Below are 26,821 nucleotides of genomic sequence, written 5' to 3'. Positions count from 1 at the left end.
GGAATATTGGCTCTGAATGTAAAATGTTAGTGTGGGTTAAGGGTCTCAGCTCTCCTCCTCAGGACGTGACCTCTTCTGAGAACGTGCAGAACTGCCATCCCAAAATCTTGACTCCAGAAGTGTGCTCTGAAGAATGTTCAAAGTATTTTATTTAATTGTTTATTATTGTATTTCCATCCTGCCACTTCTTAAAAAGACTCGCGCTGGGTTACAAGGTAAAACAATAAAAACCCATAATACTCCCCTAAACAGCAGCTGCAAGATTGGCGGTAGAAGAGTTCTCTCAGCCCCCTGCTGCAGCCACCCCAAGACAGGGTGCACAGAGGTAAGTGTGGGGACCTGATCCTAGCCGATCTCAAAGCCTGGCAGAAGAGCTCCGCCATGCAAGCCCTGTGGAACTGTAAAAGCTCCCACAGCGCCCTCAGCTCTTCCGGGAGCTCGTTCCACCAGGTCAGGGCCAGGACCAAAAAGGCCCTGGCCCTGGTTGAGGCCAGGTGAACGTCCTTAGGGCCAAGGAGCCAGCAGTGACTAACGGAAGTTCATACCCTGCCACACATTTTGTTAGTCTTTAAGGTGCTCCGGGACTCTTGCTCGTTCCAAAGCCGCCCATGGAGAACACAAAACCACAGGTCTTTCGTACCCGTGGAATAAGAAAAAGGGGGCAAGGTAGAATGGAACAAATGGCCAAGTGAAAAAGAACAGACATGCAGCAAGGAAACATTCAACAAGGGCTTCTTGCGACTTTTCTCTGCATGGAGTTGCCCAGGAAGGTGCTGGTGCCTGGGGCTTTCTCCTGGTTTGCACAGGAGCGTTCTTGGGCTTAGGGCTGCCCCCAAACTCCCCAAGAACAAATCGATTCCTTTTGAGGCTGTTCCGTTCATTGCTTGTTCTCCGGCGTTGGTGATGGAAGATGAGAGACAGATTCACCTATCAAATACTTTCTAAAGAAAAGTCGCGAGTTTATTTTGGTTTGGTTTCCAAAGACTTTTATTATGCAAATACAATCTAAAAATTGGACATGGAGTTTCATATCAATTTAAACGTGGACTTAGGTCGTGTATCATTTTACTTAATTGAAATTCAACAGAAGATCAGGATTCGTTTTTTTCTTTTTTCTTTTCCAGAACTCCTTATTGGGCTACTGCCCAGCAGATCACGTTTTTCTGGTGCTCTTGCTCCTCGGTCATGAAAACGAAGGATCGAAAAACGAAAAACGCAATGCAATTTCGACATCCCATCATATGCAAAAAAGACACGGTCGGAAGGGCAGCTCTGAACGGGATGGCATTCCGGACGACCCTGCTGAAGGACACGGACGTGACATGACCGGCTGGGCTGTTCGGCTCCCCGGCCCTTGAGAACAAAGCGTGTCCACCTCAAGGACCAGTTAAAACATTCGTCAGGTTGTGGCTACAACTTCCAAAGCGATTCGTATATACCTTAATTAGCTGGATATAAGCATTCCCCCCCCCCCCGAGAAATGTCCTAACAGTTCAAGTGTTGCCATTATTGCTGAGAAGTAACCTGGTTTTTGTCCTGGGAGTGTTTGCTCTGGGCATGCCACGGTTCATGATCAGTGCAGACGCAGCAGAATGCCCTGCCATGGCTGGCTCAGTGGATTAAAAAAAGAACAAAATGGTTTCTCAGAGTGTGCGTGTCCTTCCCTGATCCTATTCACAACTTATCTACAAGACAACGTTGGCACTAGAAACCGCAGTCCGTTGCTATTTACACTCCGTTGTCCTCTGCCATCTGTTCCTTTGCCTTTTCTTACACTTCGCGGGGTTCAGTTTCCGAGGGGCTTTCTTGGTCTTCTTGGCCGTGAAATTCTCTCCGGTGTGGTCCGAGCAGAACAGCTGTCCGTTTAAGTTAGAATTAAGTGGCATCTCGTCGTCGTGATCCTTGCAGAAAGAGTTTGGGCAGAAGTGGCAGAAGGAAACGGAAGGCTTCCCACAGACATCGCAGTGGTGCCAAGGGCATTCCCATTTTCCTGTCGGGGAGACAGAAGGGGACATACTTCATCTGGAAATATCTGAGAAAAGTGAATTCTCTGGTTTAAATTACATCAGCGTCTTAAGGAATGGAATCCTACCTTGAAATTCTTCAAGTTATTTAAAGAAAATGTAGACCTCTATCTTTAACTGGAGTTGGAGGACAGGCCAATTAACACTCAAAGAAGAGAATTAACACTCAAAGATGGTGGGTTCTCCATCTTTGGAAATTTTTAAACAGAGGCAAGATAGCCATGTGACGGAGAGGCTGATTCTGTGGAGGCTCAAGGGGGTGGCAGGTTACAGTGGATGAGCGATTGGGATGTGAGTGTCCTGCATAGTGCAAGGGGTTGGATTAGATCAGGGGTAGTCAACCTGTGTTCCTCCAGATGTTCATGGACTACAATTCCCTTGAGCCCCTGCCAGCGCTGGCAGGGGCTCGTGGGAATTGTAGTCCATGAACATCTGGAGGAACACAGGTTGACTACCCCTGGACTAGATGACCCATGAGGTCTCTTCCAACTCTATGATTCTATCACCCTTTCCATACATGCCCTAGAGTGTTCTCCACCATTGGTAGTGGAAAGGCCTCCCATACAGTTTTCAGGCAAGAGATGTTCACCAGTGGTTTACTGTAGCTTGCCTCTTCTGTTACAAGCATGGACTTCCTTGGTGGTTTCCCATCCAAGAACAAACCAGGGCCAACCCTGCTTAGCTTCCAAGATCTGATGAGATCCGGCTAGCATGGGCCATTGGGCCATGCAGTACAGGGCACAAAGAAGCTGGTGGAAAAGGCCGTCAAGTCACAGCCAACCTATGGCGACCCCACAGGGCATTCAGGGAAAGAGATGTTGACTTGCCTCTATGTGGAGACCCTGGACCTCCTTGGTGGTCTCCCATCTCCCTGAGCACGACTGACCCTGCTTAGCTTCTGGGGGGGAGGGGGGGGCAAACTGGGCCATCTAGGTTGGGGTTCTCCACCCACTGTGTGTGGTGATAATGCCACTGTTTCTATAGACCAGCATTTGAAACAGCAATGACCAAGTGATCCAAGGAAAACCATCTTAAGCACCATCCTCCCAAGTAAAGGACAAACAATCTGCAAAAATGGGTCTTCTCAAAGGAACAGCCATGTGTCTACGGGACCTAGAATCAATTGTTTGAAATTCTGGCCACGTTGACTTACCAAAGGGCCGTTTCACCAGGCTGAGGCAAGACAGGTGGTAGGCCTTGGTGCAGGACTTCCTGTCGCATAACACCAGCTGGCCTCCGTCATTGCAGCGGAAGCAGTAGTCCTCGGATTTCTTCCTGGCTTCGTTCTTTATTCTGCGCCTCCTCGCTCTTCTTTTGGCCTTCTTTCCTTTCTCCTCCGAAGCGTGAGAGGATGAGTTCTGAAAGCGGTTTGCAAAATGACAAACGAAGGGATAGACTGCAAAAAGGGGACGCTCCAGATGAGAGCTGGATTCAAGTCCAGCTTAGAGCACTTTGGAGTCAAGGCTCACTGCCTCCGGTCTGACAAAGGGAGCTTTGGCTCTTGAAAACTCATACGCCGGAAATTTCTGTTAGTCTCTTCAGGTGCTACTGGACTTGAACTCAGCTCTTCCGCTGCAGACTAACACGGTGACCCTCTTAACCATCCAAAGAAGACAGCAGCCAATTAGCATGAGAAGCCAGCTGCACCCCTGCCAGGGTGGCTAAACTATGGCTCTCCAAATGTCCATGGACTACAATTCCCATGAGTCCCTGCCAGCAGTCCATGGACATCGGGAGAGCCACAGTTTGGCCACCCCTGAGAGACAGACCTCCATTTCTCTATTTTCAGTAGCTATACCTCAGAATACTTATACGACCCTTTTGTGTTTCTAGCCAGTATTTTGCAGACTGGAAGCTAACAGATGGAGGTGGGATCCAGGCCTCAGTGGCTGGCTTCAGCAGCCTTTGAGTAGGATGGAGGAAAAGGTTTACCTGTTACAGGTGGTGCGCAACCCCTCCCCCTCCCCCAACACTTGAGATCTGAGGTGGAATCCCTTAGTAAAGATGTGACTGAGCTTAAATTGCCTCCGGGGAATGGTACAGGAAGGCCTGGAGGATCATTGTCCATGCGGTCGCAATGGGTCGGACACGACTTCGCACCTAACAACAACAACGAAGATGTGATACTATTTCTGTCTAAAGCAGGATGTGACCAGTATCATGCACACCTCTACAATCTTTGTGGCAGGGCAAGAGCTTTTGAGTCACTTCTGAAGAACTGAGCATGACTCACGATAGCTCCTCCCCTGCCACATTTCGGTTCGTCTTGAAGGTGCACCTGGACTCTGGCTCTTTTCTGCTGCTACAGACAGACAGACTAACCTTCTTTTTCCTTTGCAATCTTGGCATGGAACCTTATAAGGAAGGTTGATTGGGGGAGGGCTAGCCTTTCAAGACAGTCCACCGGCTTGCCCAATCACTTTTGGGTGGAGCCCCAGGTTATGACGACCCATGAAACCTACGCTTAAGCCCTGTGCTTCAGGAAAAGCTCACTCTTGTTCATGCACTGGCTTGGAATACCTTCATGGCGTTTTCCTCTAAGTGCTACCAGGTAATCTCAGGAAAGGCCAGCAAAACCCTCTACCTGCAACACCTATTTCCGCCCCACAACTCTTCCCAAGGAAAGTTACAGAGGAATTCAAGCAGCACCTTAAAGACTAACATTTCAGCACAAGTTGCTGCAAGTCAGAGCTCACTCATATGATGCACACTGGTGGGCCTGATTTTATACACGGCGTGCATGTTTGTGTATGCGCGGGGAGGGTATCATTACAAAGAACAGCCAGTGTTCAAACAAAGGGGGCTCAGCAGACTTCCCTTTCTGATCTGGGTGAGCTGTTGCCAGGCAGAGAGTCATGAACCAGACGGAAGCAGGTAAGGGAAGAAGAGACCACGGCCGACTCCTTGGGCCCCCCACGTACCTTTGGCCTGTCCCCGAGGAAGCCGCTACAGTTTGGAGCACCACATTTACACGCTGTTTTTTCATTGCCCAGGCAGTCCAGATTGTAATTAAACGTCAGTTCTGTCCCTGAGGAAATGAGAAGACACTTCTTAGGATTGCTCTTAGGATTAGAGGCACAAGAGTCCAGTATGGTCAGTGAGGCTGAATATATGATTGGCTGAGTTAAGTATTCTGAAACTCTGCTTTCTAACCTGTTCCCTTCCCCTCTATCGCCACCTCTCCCTTTTCCAGCCATGTGTTTCATGGCTTGAATGTTAAGGTCTTATTACTGAAAATGTATTGCTATGTATGCTGTGAACTACTTTGGAGACTCCACTGAAGAAGAAGAAAGAACAAGGAAGAGGAGGAGGAGTTGGTTCTTACATGCCACTTTTCTCTACCCAAAGGAGTCTCAAAGCGGCTTACATTCGCCTTCCCTTTCCTCTCCCCACAACAGCCACCCTGTGAGGTGGGTGAAGCTGAGAGAGCCCTGAGATTACTGAAGAAGAGTTGGTTCTTATATGCTGCTTTTCTCTACCCAAAGGAGTCTCAAAGCGGCTTACAATCCCCTTTCCTTTCCTCTCCCCACAACAGGCACCCTGTGAGGGAGTTGAGGCTGACATAGCCCTGATATTACTGAAGAAGTGTTGATTTTTATATGCCACTTTTCTCTACCTGATGAGTCTCAAAGCGGCTTACATTCGTGTTCTCTTTCCTCTCCCACAGCAGACACCCTGTGAGGTAGGTGAGGCTGAGAGAGCCCTGAGATTACTGAAGAAGGAGAAGAAGAATTGGTTCTTATATGCTGCTTTTCTCTACCCAAAGGAGTCTCAAAGCGGCTTACATTCGCCTTCCCTTTCCTCTGAATGATACATGCATCTAAAAATGAAACAATGTTTTTTTGGAAAAGAGCTATCAACTTGGCTGAAGTGCAGGGAACAATGTTTAGAATAGGGAGGAAAGACAGAAAGGCATGAAAACCGTGTCAATTTTTGCTATAAACTAAGTCTCTATTTGTATTCTGATGCACAAGGAGAGGTGTTATGCCCAATGCATCCTGGGTGCATTCAGTGCCGAAGGCATAGAACAATGCAGAGGACCCTGTTACCCACAGCCCAGCTGCAGAAAAGCAAGAGTCATTCTCACAAAACGCCACAGCCTTACCACCCCTGTTCCTCCACCCCCCCCCTTCTTGGTGCAATCTTCATTCTAGCTCTCCCCTACTAAATTGCATCAGCAGCAGTATTCAAATACTTCCCTAACGAAAGGGGAGAAGATACCAGATGCACCCATCACTGATAGTAAGAAAAAAACGTGAACCTCAAGAAACAGATTCCTACTTTCTACACCAGGCTTAAGAGTTGTGGGAATGATTTTGCAGCCTTAATGCTGCCATGTTACCTGCAGGAATATCACACACAGCAAACAGTCCCACGCGGGTGTCCCCGTGGACCGTCCACTTCAAAGTCTCACAGTTCGGTTGGCAGCTGTGATTCATGAAACGGGAATAGTTCCCTTTCGGGCCAGCATCGATGATGCGATCCTGGAAGTTGGGAAGGCAAAAGGCCATTAATAGCAGCAGGGTCAAACCACAGAGGCATTGCTCGGGCAGGGGTGGAATCCTACCAGCCCCCCTCTTGACAGATCATGGCTATGCCCGTGGCAGGCTTGTCAATGTGCTAAAAATGCTTCCAGAGCAATCATTCAGAAAGAGCAATGAGCAAAGCATTAGCAGGTGTATTTCTGCACAGAAGTTTCATGAAATCCTGACTGGGAACGCCCGCCCTAGGTGCTCCTTAGCAGGGTCTCGTTATTGAGAAATGAAGAACCTTGCAGCTAAAATGGTAAAGAGGATATTTGACCGCAGGTGAAATCATGAATAAATCATTCCGAATAAACGGAAACCTATGAAGAGCCCTGCTGGATCAGATCAGTGAATCATTCAGCCCAGGATCCAGACCCACAGTGGCCAGCCAGTTCTTCTGGACCAGGGATAGTCAAACTGTGGCTGTCCAGCTGTCCATGGACTACAATTCCCATGAGCCCCTGCCAGCAAATGCTCATTGGAATTGTAGTCCATGGACAGCTGGACAGCCTCAGTTTGACTATCCCTGTCTGGACAGTCAAGAACAGGACAGATTTATTACATAGCAATGGGATGATGGATATCACAGGCAGATTGTCCTGGCATTTCTGATAGGAGGCACTGATGTACTGAGGTTTACTTGGAAGGTCCCCTTTAATCATCATGGTTAGTTGGGCTCTAATAGACCTCTCCTCCATAAAGCTAATTCCTTTTTAAAGCTGTCTATGCCTGTGGTCATCACCACATTCTTTGACAGTGAAATCCCCATTTGAATCAATCCTTGTGTAAAGAAGCATGTCTTTTTGTCCATCCCAATATACTGCCAATATATACTACTTTATCGGATGCCCTCGAGTTCTAGTATTTTGGGAGGAGGAGAAAAAGTCTTCTAAATGAGGTTGAACCATAGATCTTTAAGAAGAAGTTGGTTCTCACATGGCGTTTTTCTCTACCCGAAGGAGCCTCAACGCAGCTTACATTCGCCTTCCCTTTCCTCTCCCCACAACAGATACCCTGTGAGGGAGGTGAGGCTGAGAGAGCCCTGATATTAAGAAAAAGAAGAGTTGGTTCTTAGATGCCACTTTTCTCTACCCGAAGGAGTCTCAAAGCGGCTTCCAATTACCTTCCCTTTTCTCCCTACAACAGGATGTTATACTGACTGGGTGTTACAGGGGTGTTATAGTGACTGTTTCATTTCCAAACCCTTTCTTAATAATTTCCACAACATTTTAAAATGTGGCAATAAGGCTCTTTTCTCAGTGGTGTCACAAACCGCCAGGACAGTTATATGTAAACGACCCATGATAAGATCTGGTAATATAAACGACAGCCCATTTTTCAAAGGATTGAGACATGCTTTTGCAGACGTTCTAAAGCAGGAGTGACCAATCAGTCCTTGGGCTGACCATGAGCCCCTAGAGCAGTGGTTCTCAACCTGGGGGTTGGGACCCCTTTGGGGGGTCGAATGACCCTTTCACAGGGATTGCAGCAGGGTGAGCAGCTTAGGCGGGGTACGCTGAAATAGAGCGGAAATGAATGAGATTGGCATGATGGGACAAGAGGCAAACTGAATTGAGAAACCCTGGAAAAAAACCAATTTATATACAATCATGAACACTGGATCTTCATGCCATTGGTCAGTTTTGTTTTAATTTCTGTGAAAGAACCCTTGCATAATTTTATGGTTGGGGATCACCAGAACGTGAGGAACTGTATTAAAGGGTTGCGGCATTAGGAAGGTTGAGAACCACTGCCCTATTGATAAAATATGAATGTGCTGAATCACAGAATTGGGATATGGGCCACCTAGTACAAACCCCTCATTGCAATGTGCTATTTAAAATTATCCATCATAAATATTTACTATTAAAACATCACTGGAAACCTGCATGCTAATTAACCTGCATGCTGGACAACATCTTCTTAAACTCGACTGAAGCGTATGAGAAGGACTATTGGATCAAGACATTTAAATACACCATACCTTATCAATAGTGAGCATATAGAAGTGGGTGATGTCGTTCTCGTGAGCGTTTTTGATCCTGGCCATGCACTCCTCTTCATCGATTAGCTCACCAACGTATTCGTTGACAAACTCACCCTGAAGAACAGAGAGTATGAACTGCCAAAAATACAGAAAACCAGCCACAGGAAGTTCTACCAGGGATGAGGTAGGCTGGCCACAATGTCGACCTTTGGCTTCTGAACATTTGTTTCATGCCCAGAATCACCATCAGGCTCATTTTCCAATATACTTCACCAAGTCAAAGTCCAAAGTTCATTTCCCACCCCTCGCCCCCATTTTCTAACTCATGCGATTCAGACTTTCGCAGACTACAAAATCAGAACAGAATACTAAAAACACAGGAAACAGTTTCAGCTGAGTTTGGTCAGTGGGTCTTGCCAAGAATCAAAACAATGCTCCTGTAGGGGCAGTGTGATTCCTTCCATCTCTAAAGACGGGAGAAGGCTGACTGGTGGGAGAAGAGGAAAGCAGGGAAAGTGGGGAGACAGCCATGGGGAGGGAAAGCGGAAATAGCGCAGGGAGGGGGCTACAGGGAGAAAGTGATATTTCAAGTCCCCTTTGATACCCTAGTGCAAGGGTAGTCAACCTGTGGTCCTCCAGATGTCCATGGACTACAATTCCCATGAGCCCCTGCCAACGAATGCTGGCAGGGGCTCATGGGAATTGTAGTCCATGGACATCTGGAGGACCACAGGTTGACTACCCCGGCCCTAGTGAAAATAGAACAGGGAAACCCAAGTTGGGGGGCAAATTCCTAGCCCAAACTGAGGTTTCGTGTCATATTTTCTGTGAAATGACTCAGCTCTCTTCATGCATACCTTTTTAATATCCCTCTTCGCGACCAAGCCCCATCCTTTGCCGTCCGTCTTGATGATCTTTGTCTCAGGGTAGTGTCGTTTGGTAAAGCACTGGTTCTGGCAGCGCTCTCCCGCCGGACACACTTGTGGGTGACATTCATACATTAACATCCGATTCAGACATTCAGAATCAAGGCCACAGGGATTTTCATCACAGGGCTTGCAGTTACATTTGGGAATCTCAGAAATGTCAGCGGTGTAAACCTGAACCTTCCCAAAAGCCTTATTTACCTGAATAATACAAACAAACAAAAGATTTCGCACAGTCATTGGATGTTTCCTCCCCCAAAACAAACTACAGTTTAACAAACTCATTAACCTTTAAGCCACCCCCCTCCCTTTGCTGGTTACCAGCACTGCACATGCTCACTCAGGGTTTGACTGCTAAAGCTGGGGGTCCCCAACTTTTCTGAGCCTCTGGACACCTTTTGAATTCTGCCACACAATGGCTGCCATAGCTTACCTTCAGTTACTGTGGTGGCAGATGCTACCAAAGAAAACATTTTTAAAATCTGCATAGCCAGTCAAATCTCTAATGGCAAACAGCCTTACCCAGGCATGCACACTTTCTAAAACTAAATGGGGTTGGGACCCCAAGGCTGAGATCCACTGCTTTAGAATGATTGTAAGCAGGAGAGAAAATACTCCAGAAAGGTATGTTGGCTTTTTAAAACCTTGGTATATTACTCTCCTCTGTACCGATGAGAATCTTAATCACCAACATATTATTCTCTAGGGTTGCTATGGAGAGGCAAACTGCATCTCTATACTTGAAAATCCCTACAGGTTTGATGTGCGACTTTATGGGACTTTCATCCAGGACCACACCTCAAATTCACATTCTATTTCTTCCAACGTTCTGCATGGCACAAGCAAACTCTTCAGTCCAGTCCTGGCCAGTGGTATATTGACCAGTGTTTTCTCCGCCACTACGACCATCGGGACACATCCCTTCTTCCAGGGTCCACGTCTACATATTCTTGTATGTTACAGCAGGTTGCATAATGGGGAACCTGTCCAGGGTAACTAACAACGGACACAACAGAGAGGGTGGAAGAACGGGCACATGACCACAAGTTTCTTACCTTTATGTGTTTGTAAGGAGGAGGTTTACGTTCGTTTTCTTGAGTTTCTTTGGCTTCCCGACGAAGTTTAATTTCTCGAAAACGTGTTTCAGCATCTTGCAAAGCTTGAAGACAACAACCCCAAAAACAAAAATGGTGGGAACAGAGTATTGCATCCGTATGAACATACCACAATATAGAATCCAGAAGGCACTTATAGTATGAATTTGCTCAAGCACATAAACACAGACACACATGCGCGGTGACGGGACCTGCCGGCAAAGTGCTTGAAGCATTTTATCACCGTATCATTGGCATCTTCTCAAGATTAGCTGACTCAGAATAAATAAATCAAGCTACTAAAATTCATGAGCTTCTCTATGTTAATACTCAGAATTCAGACGAGAGATATACCTCAGCTTTTTGATGAAGTGCACTAAACACTTGGATTTTGGTCCCCAGAAATTCAGTACAGGAGTCTGGGTAAAAAGGTGTAGTATTTTAGTAGCATTTTAACCGAAAGGAAATTAAAGTCGGAGCCAGGTGAATCTCAAGGAGCAGGGAGTTCCAAAGGAGAATGGGGTCTTGCTGTACTTTTGGTCAGTTAGGTGGAATCCTAAGAAACACATTCCTGAGAGTAAGCCCCATTGAATGGATAAGCATAGGATTCTGAGTAGACCTGCTTAGGATCTTCATCTCTTAAACAAGTAGGTGCGCAGTGATGCACAGACACGCAATATACTTCGAGTTGAGCTTCAGAATAACAATATTAATACCATTCTTGAAGACTTTTCCGATCCCCTTAATTCCCTGGTATCGACTTCCCCGGTCTCCTTCCATATAAGGAAACACGCGAGCCTGATGCGTCCAGTAGTAATCTTTAGAACCAAAGAAAAACACAGGAAACTCCCCAATCTCGTGCTTCATTTTCTGGATATTTGGCGGGACGTTTTTTGGGTGGCAGACTTCCGCAGGCCACCACCTACCAGAGAAACATGGCAAGAGAAAGAAAAAGAAAATTTTGAGAATCCTGCTTTCCAGAACAAATGCTGGTGAGAGATGTTCCATCTTAAACCCATGACAAAATTCACTGTGTGAAATGGGCTATGCTCAACCAATTCCCACCCTCCTAAAGATCCTTTGTAGAACGGAGAGACAAAAATGTACATTGAGGAAAACCTGCCCCCACCGTCTAGTATAGGGCAATGGGGACTGTACTTGCTGAGACTGAGACTTGGGGTCATAGTAAATAGCTCAGTGGCAGTGCCAACGCAGAGTGCTGCAACAGTGAAAAAGGCAAACTCTGCATTAGGGATTAAGACTAAAACAACCAATATTGTAATGCCCTACAGAGATCTATGGTGCAGCCTCACTTGGAATGCTGGGGACAGTTCTGGCCCCCCGTATCTCAACAAGGACATTGCAGAGCTAGAAAAGTATAGACCAGCCAAGATGATGAGGGGGTTGGAGCACCTTCTTTACGAGAAAAGGTGGAAGAGTCTTTTACAGTTCAGAAAAGAGGTAACTAAGGTGGTAGAGGTTTATTAACTTGTGCCTGGAGTGGAGAGAGCTGACAAAGATAAATTTTCCCCTCTTTTCCAAAATACTAGAATTTGAGGGCATCCAATGAAACTGATGAGCAGTAGGTTAGGATGGACAACAGGAAATACTACTTTACACAGAGCATGAACAAAATGTGGAATTTGCTGCCAGAAGATGTAGTGATTGCCACAGGAGTAAACAGCTTTAAAAGGGCATTAGATTGATTCACAGTGGATATCAGTAGCTATCAGTGGCAACTTGTCAAAGAGACTGAAGGGAATGTCTACATTCAGAGGCATTCAGCTTCTGAATCCCAGAGCTAGGAGGCAAATTGGGGGAAACTGTAGGCCTCTCTGCTCCATTGTTGTCCCTCCAATGAACTGGCTGGACACTATGCGAGACACGATGCTGCACCGGATGAACTACTGGTCTAATTCAGCAACACTCTTCTAATGTTTCAATAGAAGTTATTAACAAGGCAGATCACTTCAACAGCTCATCGTAAGAAGTCCTAACCTGTAATTTCCTAGTTTGACCCAAATAATGTCCTGAAAGTGGATTTTCTTCCCTGCTTTGCAGTCGTTGCAGTACCAGCTTCCGTCTGGCATTTCAATGTTTAAACAATCCGGGTGAAAAGCTGCTGGACATGACTCACAGCATAAAAGGCTCCCACCTGCACGAAAAGCAACACAATAATCAGTATTATAACAGAGAGGAACAGGGATCATTAAGAGTATAGCTATAAGGAGAAAAGTAAATTAGTCGCCAATTAGTAAACAGCACCACAATGTCCAAAATACACAGTCTGATAATTCTTTGCTAGAAAACCCAATCAGTCCTTTGGGTTCAATTTTCGTACACAAGAACATTGGGGCAATAAAAGTGTTATGGCTAGTGATTAATAGGAAACACTTTCCCAGTTACGAAAATAAGTAATTTGTTCCTAGCCACATCCCACTCCACCTAAGCATGGAGGTACTGCTAGGTTTCTTTTTTTCATATGCTCTAAATAGTCTAAATATCATTAAAGGTCTCTCTCTGTTAGAAATGGAGAGGGGGATCACTCCAAGTGAAATAATTTATTGATTTCAAATTGGGATAATTGGGATAATGTGAAGAAAGGCAGCCAGCATGGTGGGAAGGGGACAATGGGAATCATGTTGATCTGGAACATATGTATTTTTAAAGTGGTGATCAATAACCACCTGTGAGTCTCCACACTGTATGCAGGTCTAACTAAAATTGAAAGAAGGGGATGTTTAAAACCAAGTAGAGTTAGATAGTAGGGTTCCACAGAGCATGGTTTTGTCATCCAAGGTGGTTAGCTATACTCAAGCTTCTCACCTGGGTGGGAACATGCTCTGTGAGACCTTCTACAAACCGTGGCAACTGCAAACCACTTCCTCTGACCCCCATCTGATCTATACAATAGTGTTTGCTGGAGGTAGAAAAGACGTCCTGAGTTGCTGCTGTACAGATTTCTGCCACTGGAACTCTGGTGGGGACCACTGATGATGATGTGGCCAATATGGTAGAATGAGCGGTGACGCCACCTAGTGGAATCTGGTCTTGGACTGCATCTGCCTTTGTGATGCAATGCTTGATTCAGAACTTTATGGTAGATCAGGGGTAGTCAAACTGCGGCCCTCCAGAATGCTGGCAGGGGGCTCCTGGGAATTGTAGTCCATGGACATCTGGAGGGCCACAGTTTGACTACCCCTGTGGTAGATGCTGATACTTATCCATCTAGGTTCTGAGTGTTCTGCTATATGGGTAGGATGTCCGCGCCTCGGAATCCTTCTGATCTTTTCAGGTAATGTGCGGCATCCCTGCGCACGTCCAAGTTGAGTCATTCCTTGTCCTTCTTGAGGACAGGTTGTTCCAGGCGGAATTGTGATATCACCTTCAGGATGAAGCTAGAATCCATCCTCAGTGTAACGAGCCTTTCTTGATGGAGTCAAATTCCTTCCTGGTTGAGAATGCAACTATCTGTGAGACACGTCCAGCTGGCGTTATGGCAACCAGGAAGGCCACTTCCGCAAAGTATCTTGAGTTCTGCCCACCTGATGGGCTTGAAGGACTATGTGATGATAGCTCGGATCTCTTCCGAAGACTCCATATGGGGAATGTGTTGGACAGAACCATATGGCCCCCTAGCTGAATTGATGGACGTAACCATTGGTCGGACAGGAGTTGGTAACCCTGAGATCCAAGGTGGTACTGCTTGCTGCCACCTGCCTTCACTATGTGTTCGCCAAAAGCCTTGCATTCTACCTTCGTACAGAGATGTGATGACATCGTTGCCTAACATTGTCCTGCTGGCTGCCCATGTGCTGGATGTCCTGCTTGTAGGATGGTACATCCATCTGGCTGAAGACCACCTGGCTTATATCGTCATGTCCTCTGTCTCTGGAGGAAATTCTGGATTCTGTAATACATGGTGTTCAGTGTTCTAGCTGTCAGCTGTCTACACTCTGGCACCAGGTGCTGAATCGGTCCCTGATGAAGAAGGTCCCTTCCTGGATGAAAGGAACCAGAGTTCTGCATCTGACACTTGGACAAGCTCAGTGGACCGCAGGCACATGGGTTGGTGTTTGGTGATGATGATCACTGTGGTGCCTTCCCTCCGGATCCTGTTCAATAGTCTACTAAGGTGTGGTTTAGAGGGGAAATATGTCCAGCAGAGCTTGCAGTTCCTGTCAGGATAGGACATCCTCGCCTTCCATCTTTATGTGGTAGAAAATTGTCATGACCCCCTGGATCCGTGTGGTCTCCAATAAGGTTGTGCACTTCGGCGCGGTTCAACCGCCTTAGCCATCACCGAAGCCCAAGGCTGCGCTGTGCCAGCTGGTGGCTCTGCGTCTGCATGCAGCCGGGGGCTGGTGTGCCACCGCCACCCCTCCTCTCCACTACAGATAGACAATGGCAAGCCACCTTGGAACGCCTCTCACTATGAAAATGCAGCTACAGCAGGAACAGTGCAATTGCTGCTCCCCCTACTACTGCCTCATTCCTCATTGACCCTCTAGATCAGGGGTAGTCAACCTGTGGTCCTCCAGATGTTCATGGACTACAATTCCCATGAGCCCCTGCATGAAAACTCTAGATCCTTCCATCACCTTCAAGGGGGCATACCGCCCACTCTGCGAACCACTAATCTACATCTATCCTTTTCCCAGCTGTCCAGGGTTTAATCAAAAACATTTCACTATAGAAAAAGAACACTTGAGGAAAGAAACGCACCACTTCTGATGCAGCAGCTTGAACCTACGAATAAAATGGCATTAAAATGCAAGCTTTTTTTTAAAAAATAAGAAATTTTAAAAGTCTTCCCAATTATTTACCTTTTGAGCACACAAAACACCAGCTTACATTCACGTGTGCGTGGTGGCTTTTCCCTTTGGTGGCGGTGAAGTGGTTGGTGCAGATAATGTTGCTTGAATTGATCACCTCACATCCCGCGGCAATGCAGCCGTCTCCGGCGTGATAAGCGATAGGGCAGCGAATGCAGCGCATCATTTTGCCTGGCACAAATAATAGTGCGTTGTTGGTTACAAGAACATGGACAGAAAAGTGGGAAGCCAGAAAGCCACAGCTGCAGGGAAAAAGGCAGTGGAGGGGAAACCAGGGGCGGCAGAAGCATTCTATGACTTTGCCTTACCTGACTCTGGTGCTATACCTTGTCTCCTTCCCCGCCCTTTGAAGGCATTTGGGAACAACCCAGTTCTGATAGACAGGTATGTCCCTGTCTTCATCACTTCAGTCTACTAATAGATTTTTGGATTTATCATGCTGGGTAATTTGAAAGCGATCAAATCCTAGGATGATGCTGTGCTTATGTTTCATCTACTGAGATCAGCAAGATTACTCATGGCACAGAAGCGGAAATTGTAAGTTTTATTCTCATGATTGTCATGGCTCTGCTGATAACCAGGCTTGCTGAGAGTATTTAAATACCAACAGAAAAACAAGGAACCTATCCAAGGCAATATTCTTGTTCTTAACAGTATATGTGTATATATTCAATTTTCATACAATTTTTATATACATGAAGAATCAACCACAATGGTGTCTAGATAATATCCGTTTTCAATATCTTCTTCAGTGGTCGAGTCCTCCAATATAAGATTGTTGTAACAATAGTGGAAGATCAGTGTGGGAAAATCCTACAGTATTTCCTTATATTAGTGTTGTAATATAAGCGCAGAAAGGAGGAGCGAAGGAATGCCTCCCCTTAAGCACTTTAAAGAGGAGGGGAAATAAAAGATACCTTTGAATACTTTGGGATTGGAAGGGTTAGTCACATGGCAGCTGGCACAGCTGTGGAGAGGGCAGCGGAAGCCTCGGTTCTCAAATACCGTCAGGCGGAATTTCCTCGCACAAGTTTCATGGTAGAACTTCCCGCAGTGGGATACTATGCAGCGCTTCACTTCCGATTTCTTCTCTTTACACACAAAACACTTGTGAACACCTAGTTTGAAAAGTTAAGAAACCAAGTTGAATACTGTTCTCTAGACAGCCCAGAATAAATCCAAAGGAGTTTCTTACACCCAACATCAGGAATTTGAATACGAATATTAAAAAGAGCCAGTCAACAAAGAAGTAGCCACAGCTCTCATCCTAAGACCTTCTGTCCGCATGCTCCAGTATTATTTTCCTCTATAGGCATCTTCCCCTCCGGCTGGAGATTCAGTTCTTGCATCTTATGTATTCTAAAGCCCACAAACGCTTGTGTGGTAATAAGGGTTAGTTGCTTCTCTGCTTTCCGTAAGCCACCAGTTTAATTAGTCGGAGAAGGTCTCACGAGTCATTTGCGGCTTCCTCTTTGTCAACTCACCCCCACCACTGTTGCCTTTACCAGTTTTTTTTTTAAATGCCTTTTATTGGACCAACTCAGCACACAGGGTTCTGATTCATACTGTTAGGATGTTGCTAGGCAGCTTCTGGTTCTAACTCAGCTGTGACTTCATAGAGCACCAAGCAAGGTTGGAAAGGGAGATGAGTGGAGGAGTCACCACTAAGGGCAGGAAGCAGATGCAATCAGTGCTAGAACAGAGAGAAAGTTCCTGCCTCAAACAAGCCAGTACAACAATTCTTTTTGGCCCTCAAGGAGAAAGTGGTCAACCAAAGCTGGCCCAATTAACCCTTCTGGGCTAGAAGCTCAAGCCTTTAACATTCACACCGAACTCAAAGGAAGTCTGGGCATGGGTACAGCTTAGAAACCTCAGCAGCCTAGCATTTTGGGAGCTTATCTGTGTACCCAACCCCTATTCAGTCCTTCTGTCATATAGCTGGACAAAGCCTCATGGCTCTATTCCAAGGTTTTTCAACTGGTGCACCTCAAGAACCCCAGATCTACTGTAACATGGGGGGATTTGAAGATGGCAGCAGCATGGAGCTGGTGGCCACTGCTGCAGCAGTGCTGCCACCTGCCAACGCCAGCCTCTACTCAACCCTCCCCATCCAGCCTACTGGATTAAAGTGTTCTCCCTCAAAACCAATGAAATGAAATTCTATCTCAACAAACCACCACACACAAGGCGTCACAAAGTTCAACAAATAAGTAAATAGAATTTATTAAACTCTTGCCGGGCGGGGGGAGGGGGGAGGTAAACAAAAGAGTCAAGACTTGATTATGGGTTTAGCAGTAAATGCCTATTCAAATACATTTACTTCTGTTGAGACAGCTTTCTAGTCTTCCCTGCATCCCTTACTGGTAATCTCAGAACAGAGGATGAAGGAAACCTCCTATCCCCAGAAGAGAATCCTTATCCTTGGCTTGGTTTGGGATAATGTCCAAGGGTCTTCCTCTATGTTCTTCCCTCAAGAGCACCCTGTGAGAGCACTTCTCCCTCACTTTGGATTCAGTCACCCATCCCAGACCTCATTGTTTAAACAGCTCAGTTGTCTGACCAGAACTACCTCTCCCAGCGGTTTCCCCCCCCCCCTCCAGCTTCTGTAACTCCTCCCTCCTGCATTAACCAACCAAACCCTTTCTCTTTGTCTGAAGGTTTAACAGGATGGTTTCTGCAGGTAAACACAAATGAGGGTTGAGGGGGAAAACCCCTCTTTCATTACAGCTTCACCAGAGGCCAACCAGAAAGACCATACTACGTGTCCTGCCACCTCCCAGAATACAGCTTGGGAAGGGCTGTGGCTCAGTAGTAGAGCATCTGCTTGGAAGGAAGAAGGTCCTTGGTTCAATCCCGGTATCTCCAGTTGAAAGACCTGGCAGTAGGTGATGTGAAATACTTCCACCTGAGACCCTGGAGAGCAGCTGGTAGCTTGAGTAGACAATTCAGATTTGAATGGACTAAGGGTCTGATTCAGCATCAGCTACTTTCATGTGGACACTCAGACGTCTTGCTGTACTACCCGGGCACTTACTTGGCCGTTTTCAAGTGTTTTCTTTTCTTGGGAGTTCCCTGAGGTCAGACAGAGCCTGACCTTGCCTTATATGTTGGTGATGGGTGTTCCATTTTAAACTGTTCCACTAAAAAAAACTAATCTCTTTCTGTTCCAGAAGATGGTCCCTCAAAACTCTTGAACTTCAATGGAACACCCTGAGTAGAGAAAGAAGGGGAGGGAATACCCGTCCTCTCTATGTCTTGATCTTCCTGGAGTCTGAAGAAAGCCAAAGTTCGTTGCTTACCCTATGCTGCCCCACCATTCTATGCCAATGTAACACTTTCTGAATGAATACATCTAAGTAGTAAACAGCACGGCCAAAGAAGACCAGCTGAAAAGTAAACCTGACCAGACATATTTTAGTTGTAATGGAAGAAGATGACAAAACCACAATCCAACCAGGTTCCAAATTAGAGATTCATGGACCACAAACAGCATTGTGGGGGGGGGGGGGGGGGGAGATCTGGTAAAATTAGGGAAGAGGGAGAGGTGATTGCAAAGACAGATTCACCTCAGTGTTGAGGCTGCAATTTTTACCAAAACTCATCTGACCGAGGAGTTGCCAATATTCTTCACTTGACCTTGACCAAAGAGAATTTGCTTGATACTGCCATCACTCTATGGATGTTCTGTGACCCAGTTACCACTTTATCCTGGCAGTGCAACTTCTGCTGAAAAGCTCTCAAGTCCAACTAAGACAAGGTGGACTAGAAGTCTAATAAATAATGTTGATGATGATGTAATTATGAGGTGTCTTGTATCTAGCTTTTTTCATTTGTTATTCATTTACTTTTATTTATTTTATTATATTTATATACCACCCTTCCTTGCAGCTTAGGGAAGTATACATTTGAACTTGTGATACCATACAAGGATACATCGTTTGTGATCCAAGACAAGGAAAAGCATTATAATTGTAAATGTATAACATTACTAAAAGCATAACATTGAACAGTAGAACATTTAATATTTTTAATGATTAATACAATGGATCGGTTCTTCATCTGCAGGGTGGTTTGTGGAGGAGGGGGCCCCCAAGGGTGGAATTGATTCACTGGCCTTGACCAACGGCTTGGTGAAAGAGCTCCAGTTTGCAGGCGCTACAAAATTGTGGGGTCCTCTTAGAGCTCGTTCCACCAAGTGGGGGCCAGGATGGAAAAAGCCCTGGCCCTGGTTGAGAACAGATGAGCTTCCCTGATGCCAGGGATCACCAGCTTGTTGACATTTATAGAGTGGAGCACTCTCTTGAGGGGTATAGGAAGAGAGATGGTCCCTCAGGTACTCAGGGCCCAGACTGAGCATGGTCTTGGAGGTAATTACCAGAACCTTAAGTCTGATCCAGTATTCTACTGGTAACCAGTGCAGCTGTTGGAGCATGGGCTGGATGTGGGCCCTTGAGAACCCTGGCTATTGCATTCTGCACCAGTTGAAGTTTCTGGATCAAGGATAAGGGTCCGCCCACATACAGTGAGTTGCAGAAATTCAGTCTAGACCAGTGGTCCCCAACCTTTTTATTACCGGGGACCACTCACCGGGGACCACTTAACGCCTTTTACTGAGGCCCAGTGGGGGGGGTAGTTTACTCCTCTACTCTCAACCACTGCCCTAACGCTCTCTGATCACTATGGTAATGTTTAAACATCCCTTCAAAATAAGATACAGACACGCCACAGCAATGAACATAAGGAACATTTTATTTTCATGGAAATTTTAACTCATGACAATGACAAATCAATGGGAACCCTGGGCTTGTTTCTCTGCAACGAGATAGTCCCATCTGGGAGTGAGGGGAAACAATGACACCCGAAGTGTGTTGTAAAGGGCCGGGAGGGAGGGGGTGAGGCGTCCTTCGGGGCCCACCTCCAATTAGTCGAAGGACCACATGTGGTCCGTGGCCCACAGGTTGGGGATCGCTAGCCTAGACCATCGCCTGGATCATTGTGGCTAGGTGTTCCGGGCCAGGAAGGGTGCTAATAGCTTGGCTTGGTGTAATTGGAAGAACACTAGCCATGCTACTCTGGTGACCTATTCCTCCATGGAGGAGTACTGTAATTGCATACTATTATAAAACAATCATTTTTGGGTTTAGATATTCACAGATGTAGACCTTCATTTTTGTAAACCCATCTGTCCGATGAAGAGGGATTAAAAAGCGCACTGCCAACATCATATATCTAATTCTGGATCTAATTCTGAATCTCACAAAAACAAAACTGGGGATTAAAATTCCCCGAAAGAACAGGAACAAATCCTAGAAGCCTTAAGAAAAGAATGCCTATTGAGCTCTCATGACAATATTATGAAGGCTTCCAAGCCTTGACCTGTAAAATCTTCGGGGGGGGGGGGATGGTGGAGGTCAGGCTGGGAGACCAAAAGAGCCCTGGAAAAGTTTCCAACCCTGATGAGCCATGTGCAACCGGGCCTGGCCCAGCGCTTGTAGTGATCACTGAGCAACTCATTAAGACTTTTCCCAGGTAGAGGCTGCCCGGGATAGGGAAGCAGGGAACATTGAAGACAGGGGAGCAGATAAAGGCTGAGGCGATTGCCAAGGGGGAAGAATAAATAGTAAGGGAGGTGATTCATGGAGAAAACTGAGGGCCACCCCACTTGTAACATCTTAGTAAAGTCTACAAAGCAATGTAAATTGTACCTGCATATTTTATGTCACAAGAAGATGATGATGGTTTGAGGGCTTTTCAGCGATAAAGCATGGGTGGTAAGTTCTCAGCACTGAGACCTGGCAGAGTCGACAACCAACTTGATCAAGTGTTGAGGGGAAAAAATGGTGGAGCGCTCCAGAGAGTTTAGGTAAGAAACTATCAGGACAGCTCTAATGAAGATTCTGCAAAATACCTCGTTGATGGTAGGAAAGGCAAGAAATTCTTAGATCACTGCTGGTAGAGCACTACTTTGCTATTGCTACTTCCAGGCCCATTTCACTCCCTATATTTTCCCTTGACGTGAACTGGCTGATGGTCAGCATGTATACTGAACTCTACCTGGTCCATCCCCTGACAATGGAACTAGTTTATCTCGTGTGCTCTTTTACTTGAAAAGTTCTTGGGGACAAATGATATCAGATTGTCCATCTGAACAGTTGATCAGTTACTCTAGTCCCTCTTTGATTTCTGCAGAGAACTCAAGCCACATTGCCAAACTTACTCCTTGACGAAATCTGAGAATCTGCAATGAGCAAAATGTTCTGGAACTCATAGCAATAGTGTGGAGCTATTGCTGTTCTAGAGACCAAACGTCCTGAATGGTAGAAACATGGCAAAGCTATTTATTTAGTTCCATCACGAATGTGGCCTTCTCAACATACCTTCTCCAGCCATGGAAGAACTGGAGATGCATCCAGCCCAGCATACACGGAATCTCAGGCACAGAGTCAGGGGGTTAAAGCTAAGCACTGAAAACCTAGATTGAACCATAGTGTTGTCAACAGAACCAGACCTAATCATCAGACTCTGATTAGCATTCTCTTCCTGTCCCAAGGAAGAGAAAAGGAAGAAAAAAGCCTTCCAAATAGTGCAGGAACTATAGCTCTTTCTTCAATGAACAATATTTTAAAAAATATCCCTCAATGATACGTTCATCTAGGGATGTACACTGAATAAAAATTCTGAGCTTTTTAGATAGAGCTCCAACTGATTTGGTCGAATCCGAATTACCCGAATCAATGATTCAGTATAGCAATTCACATTCAGACAGTCTGAACATTACCAAATCAATTGGAGGGAATTAAATGCTTTAAATGAGAAGCGAACAGAGAAGCCCACCAAACAGATTAGAGAAGTCTCTTAGAGGGATCAGTTGTTTGTTGGGCTGGGGGCAAGGCAGTTCAAAATGTCTGAGACCCGGCTGATCTGAGGAGAGACTTCTCTCCCTGGATTGGCTTGGGCTTTGTGGGTAGGTGGCTAGGACTGGGCAGGGTGCGCCCACCCCGCCTGATCCAAGCAGGTAGCCATGTCCAGAAGGGTGAGGGAGGTCAGGTGCAACTCCCCTCCCCACTCCAAGCCAGCAGCCAGCTCCAGAAGAGGAGGGGAGGTGCAGGGTTGACCTGATCCAAGTTGGCAGCCAGCAGCAGAAGGCTCAGGGAGTACGACTGCAGGGTCAACATGTCTTTATCCTGCATCCACCGTGACTGATCCAAGTCAGTACTCTGCCCGCCAACCTTCCCAGGCTAAGGAGATCTGGCTCTTAGCCTGAGAAGGATTGGGGAGACATTTAAAAGGGAGCGAAACAGCTGATGCTAAGGGTCACCTATTTGGCATACTCCCTCCCCCCAATCCTCCCCAGTCTCCTTAGCCTGGGAAGGATCAAAGAAGGCATTTACAGGGCTACCAAACCAGCTGAATCAAGCCTGAATCAATTTGAGCATCTCTGATTCAACTGCTTTAAACTCATGGGAGGTTTGATTCAGCTCGGATAAGTCCGAAAAGTACCCGAATCAGCACTGATTTGGATACTTTTCGTCTTTTCCAAGCCAAATTACCCATTCCTACATTAATCATGACACTGATCAAGGGCACATCTTTCTTGCTTTTGAGTGCCATATTTATCTCTAGATAAATCATAAAAGTGTGTCGTCAGACCGGAGGGAAATGAGCAGTAGTGTGCCACAGGGCTCAGTAAAGGGTCCAGTGTTTTTCAACGTTTTTCTCAACGATCAGGATGGATGATGGAGTACAGGGATTACGCATTAAATCTGCAGATGACACCAAATTGGGAGGTGTCCCCACAACAGTGGCCCCCAACCTTTTTTGGACTGGGGACTGGTCCATGGGGGGGGGGAGGGAGAGGGAAGCCCAGGTGCCTGCAGGGCAAACGCGCATGCGCGGAGCTGCCATGCCCCCCCCCCCCCACAGCACGGTATTCAATATGCTGGAGCGATCGGCTGACGAAGTGGCAGATTCGCTCAAGCCTAGGCCCGCGAGCCTAGGCTTGAGCAAATAAGCCGCTTTGTCGGCCGATTGCTTCCGGCACAGAAAGCACCGCGCTGCGGGGGGGGGGGGGGGAGGTAGTCACCTTCCTCCCCCCCGCGGCCTGGTACTGAGGGTTTCGCGGCCCAGGAGTTGGCGATCCCTGTCCCAGAAGACAGAGTTCAACAAGATCCAAACATGCTGGAAAAGTGGACAATGAGAACAAGATCTACTGCCCCCCCCAGAAAACCCCAACCCATGTACAGAATCCCAAACTGATCTATCTATGGAATCACAGTTAGCAAATTAATGTTGTCACTGGAATTGTTATACGGAAATGTTACAGGAGATGTTATAGAAACTGTTATCATCAGTTATTGAAACCACTGTTACTGTTGCTTTTACTCAATGTTATGAATTATGCTGTACTTACCTCTATGTTCTATGTAAACCGCCCTGAGCCGAAAGGGAGGGCGTTATAGAAATATAAAAAATATAAAAATAATAAATAAGATGCAATTCAATATGGATAACATCAGAGTTCTACATCTGGGTCACAAAAATAAGCATGCATACTGCATGGTAGATACACTCCTGGCTAGCAAGATGTCATAGTCCTGCTGTATATTGTATTACTCAGACTGCACCCAGAGTACTGTGTATAGTTCCTGGAGGCCTCACCTCAAAAAGGACATAAACACAATGGAGAGGGTTCAGAAGAGAGTGATGAGGATGGTCTTGGGTGGAACCCAGAAATAAGGGGAAAAGAAAACCCGGGGGGAAAAGAAATAATAAATCCAAATTTGTTGTATTTTCCCGTGTAGATCCAAGCCCATAAAGGGTTAATGCCAGGCAGAGTCAGTGTACTGAATTGATAGGCTAAGAAGTGGCTGGGCAAGAGTAAAAGGAAAGAGAGGGAAAGAAGCATTCATAGCCCAGGTTCTAAGAGAGCTGAGCAGCTGAATTCAAGGGGGCTAAGAAAGGGAGATGTGTCAGAGGACCATTCCCTAGCCTTGTAGGAAGCTGTATTCATCTGTGGGGACTGCTTCAAGATTGAGAAGCTTTTCCAGAGGAAAAAGTATAACTCTCTGTAACGAAGTCTGCTTCACAATCATCTACTGAAACATCTTTTACCCAAGAACAACCATCTAGTTCAATTTCTTAATAGGAAAAAAGGAGGTCAAGTTGTGTGTCTTAGTTCCATCCCCTTCCATAATCCTTCAGTCCGGAAACAGAATGTCATCTCAACTGCCTAAAGAAGTGGTGAGCTCCCATTCCCTGATGGTCTTCAAGCAGTGGCTGGACAGGTACTTCTGGATGCTTGAGGCTGATCCTGCATTGAGCAGGGCGTGGGACTAGATGGCCTGCATGGCCCCTTCCCACTCTAGGATTCTATGAGTCTAGTGCAGAAGTGGAATGGGCTTCCTAAGGAAGTGGTGAGCTCCCACCCTCACTAGCAGTCTTCAAGCAGCGGCTGGACAGATACTTCTCCTGGGTGCTTGAAGCTGATCCTGCATTGAGCAGGGGGTTGGACCAGAGGGCCTGGTTGGCCCCTTCTAACTCTATGCTTCTACTGTTCTAGATGCTTTGTGAATTACCCAAAGCTGTATCCAGACTTTATGGGCTACCCTCAATCCACTGGCAATCATCCTTCAGATCTACAGATAACAGAATCAAAGGACTGTAGGCAGGACAATCATCTGCCTACTTCACAAATCTTTACACAATCCACAGCAGTCAGTCATGGCTGTAGAGCAAGTACAGGCTTACAGATAGTTCCAGATTGCACAGTGTAGATCAATCAAGCCACATGGTGGAAGAGAAGGCAAAACTTCTCAGCATCAAGAACCAATCTGAGGTCTTAATTTTTACACAATTAAGCTGTAAGTCTGTGAACAAATAGATTCAAGTGATGCTTGAATCATAAAATTGTGCAAACAAGAACATACAAATATTGTTGGCTGGCACAAAGAAGACTTGCCTGAAGAGCATTCGTCACAAACAAAGTGTCCTGAAGACTTCCCAGGGAGTCCAGTGCAACTTGCATGGAAAGCACCACAACAGCGTCCTTCACACAACAGCAAATCTCCAGGTTTTTCACAGAGCTTCAAGAGAAAAGTTCAGAGTTAGAAATACAGAATAGTGGGGGTTTACTTTCTGCATCCTATGTGTCCTATGACACCTTAAAATCACCATTTCCTTTGCAATTAAATCATATTGTAACCAAAATGTAGGCTAATTATCTTGAAAATGCATTAGAAAAGAGGATTGTCTTTACAACAAGTTCTTGTCTTCTGAGTGGACTGGAGGTTCATTTGGGAACATCCCTCCTCCCGGGTTGGAAATATAGAAAATTCTTAATCACCTTTTTGGGGGAGCACCTCTTATCCTACTCTCAGACTACACTGGAATAACAGACAATTCTTCCATAAAGACTAAAGGCAAAAGAAGTCCACTCCCTCCTACACAATAAGCCCAGCCGATATGATCACATGCATTTAGCTGAACCTTAGCATACCCGTCTGAAGTCTCCAGTATCTGCACTTAAAGGACCAGGTGGAAGATGGTGTGAAACACCTTTGCCCAGACCCTGGAGAACCACTGCCAATCTGAATAGTTAATACAGACCTTGATGGACCAAGGGTCCAATTCAGTATAAGGCATCTTCATGTGTCACTGGTACATCCCATTCCCAATTGGTACATTTCCCCGTTCTTGCTACGAGCTGGGGAGTGCCATACCTTATGTGTATCTGTTTCCAACCCCCCAAAGGAGAGAATGGGAGAACCTTCCCCCACTAGTGTGGTGATCTAGGAGTGCCCCGATGCCTGATTGGAAGTGAGTGGGACATTAAAATATTCCTGAATGCCCTTCTGTCTACCGGGAGTGGGATGATAAGTGGGTTATGTCAAGTCTGAAAATCTATTCCCAATTCTGAATTGCCTTCAATCCATGATCAAAAATGGAGTTAGAATCATTAAGTCCTGCCCCCAACTCAATTGGGATTTAGTAAAGACTTACATTGCGCAAGTCTTAGTTCATATTAGTTCTGGCATTGTACTTTCTCTCTTGTCCATGCATGTGAGATCCCCCTAAACCCTTTTGTTGGGCAACTACTGGTCTCACCCAGCAGGGCTCTTCTTATGTTCTTCAGCAGGACTGGAATCCTTGCCACCAATATGGCATGGGTGCTGCTCAATATCTGCACTGCGGGACTTCACACGGATGAGAGAGCTGTGTTTTGTTAAAATCTTCTGGTTCTGGGTGATTTTTGTTAAAATCTTCTGGTTCTGTGTTTTGTTAAAATCTTCTGGTTCTGGGTGATTTTTTGTTAAAATCTTCTGGTTCTGTGTTTTGTTAAAATCTTCTGGTTCTGTGTTTTGTTAAAATCTTCTGGTTCAGGGACTCATGGGAATTGTACATTGGACATATGGAGAGCCGCAATTTGGCCA

The 26,821-nt window shown here is 46.0% G+C and overlaps 1 protein-coding gene across 6 annotated transcripts in view; it reads right to left on the bottom strand.

The window, feature by feature from the left end:
* Positions 1 to 132: 132 nt before the first annotated feature.
* NSD2 (nuclear receptor binding SET domain protein 2) overlaps positions 133 to 26,821 on the bottom strand; it is a 99,438-nt gene continuing 72,749 nt past the window's right edge. For all 6 annotated transcript variants that reach the window (XM_077345920.1, XM_077345924.1, XM_077345922.1 and 3 more), the window contains 12 exons: positions 25,351 to 25,474; positions 16,310 to 16,510; positions 15,384 to 15,563; positions 12,556 to 12,712; positions 11,274 to 11,479; positions 10,519 to 10,622; positions 9,395 to 9,664; positions 8,535 to 8,651; positions 6,367 to 6,508; positions 4,946 to 5,052; positions 3,178 to 3,382; positions 133 to 1,990 (listed from right to left, as the gene is read on the bottom strand). In XM_077345920.1, the coding sequence (XP_077202035.1) occupies positions 1,725 to 1,990; positions 3,178 to 3,382; positions 4,946 to 5,052; positions 6,367 to 6,508; positions 8,535 to 8,651; positions 9,395 to 9,664; positions 10,519 to 10,622; positions 11,274 to 11,479; positions 12,556 to 12,712; positions 15,384 to 15,563; positions 16,310 to 16,510; positions 25,351 to 25,474 (2,079 nt within the window). In that variant the 3' untranslated portion in view covers positions 133 to 1,724. The remainder of the gene's footprint in view (positions 1,991 to 3,177; positions 3,383 to 4,945; positions 5,053 to 6,366; positions 6,509 to 8,534; positions 8,652 to 9,394; positions 9,665 to 10,518; positions 10,623 to 11,273; positions 11,480 to 12,555; positions 12,713 to 15,383; positions 15,564 to 16,309; positions 16,511 to 25,350; positions 25,475 to 26,821) is intronic.

The sequence above is a fragment of the Paroedura picta genome, chromosome 7, assembly GCF_049243985.1.
Source record: "Paroedura picta isolate Pp20150507F chromosome 7, Ppicta_v3.0, whole genome shotgun sequence".
In the NCBI taxonomy this organism is placed as follows: Eukaryota; Metazoa; Chordata; class Lepidosauria; order Squamata; family Gekkonidae; genus Paroedura; species Paroedura picta.
This window is presented reverse-complemented; position numbering and strand designations above follow the sequence as displayed.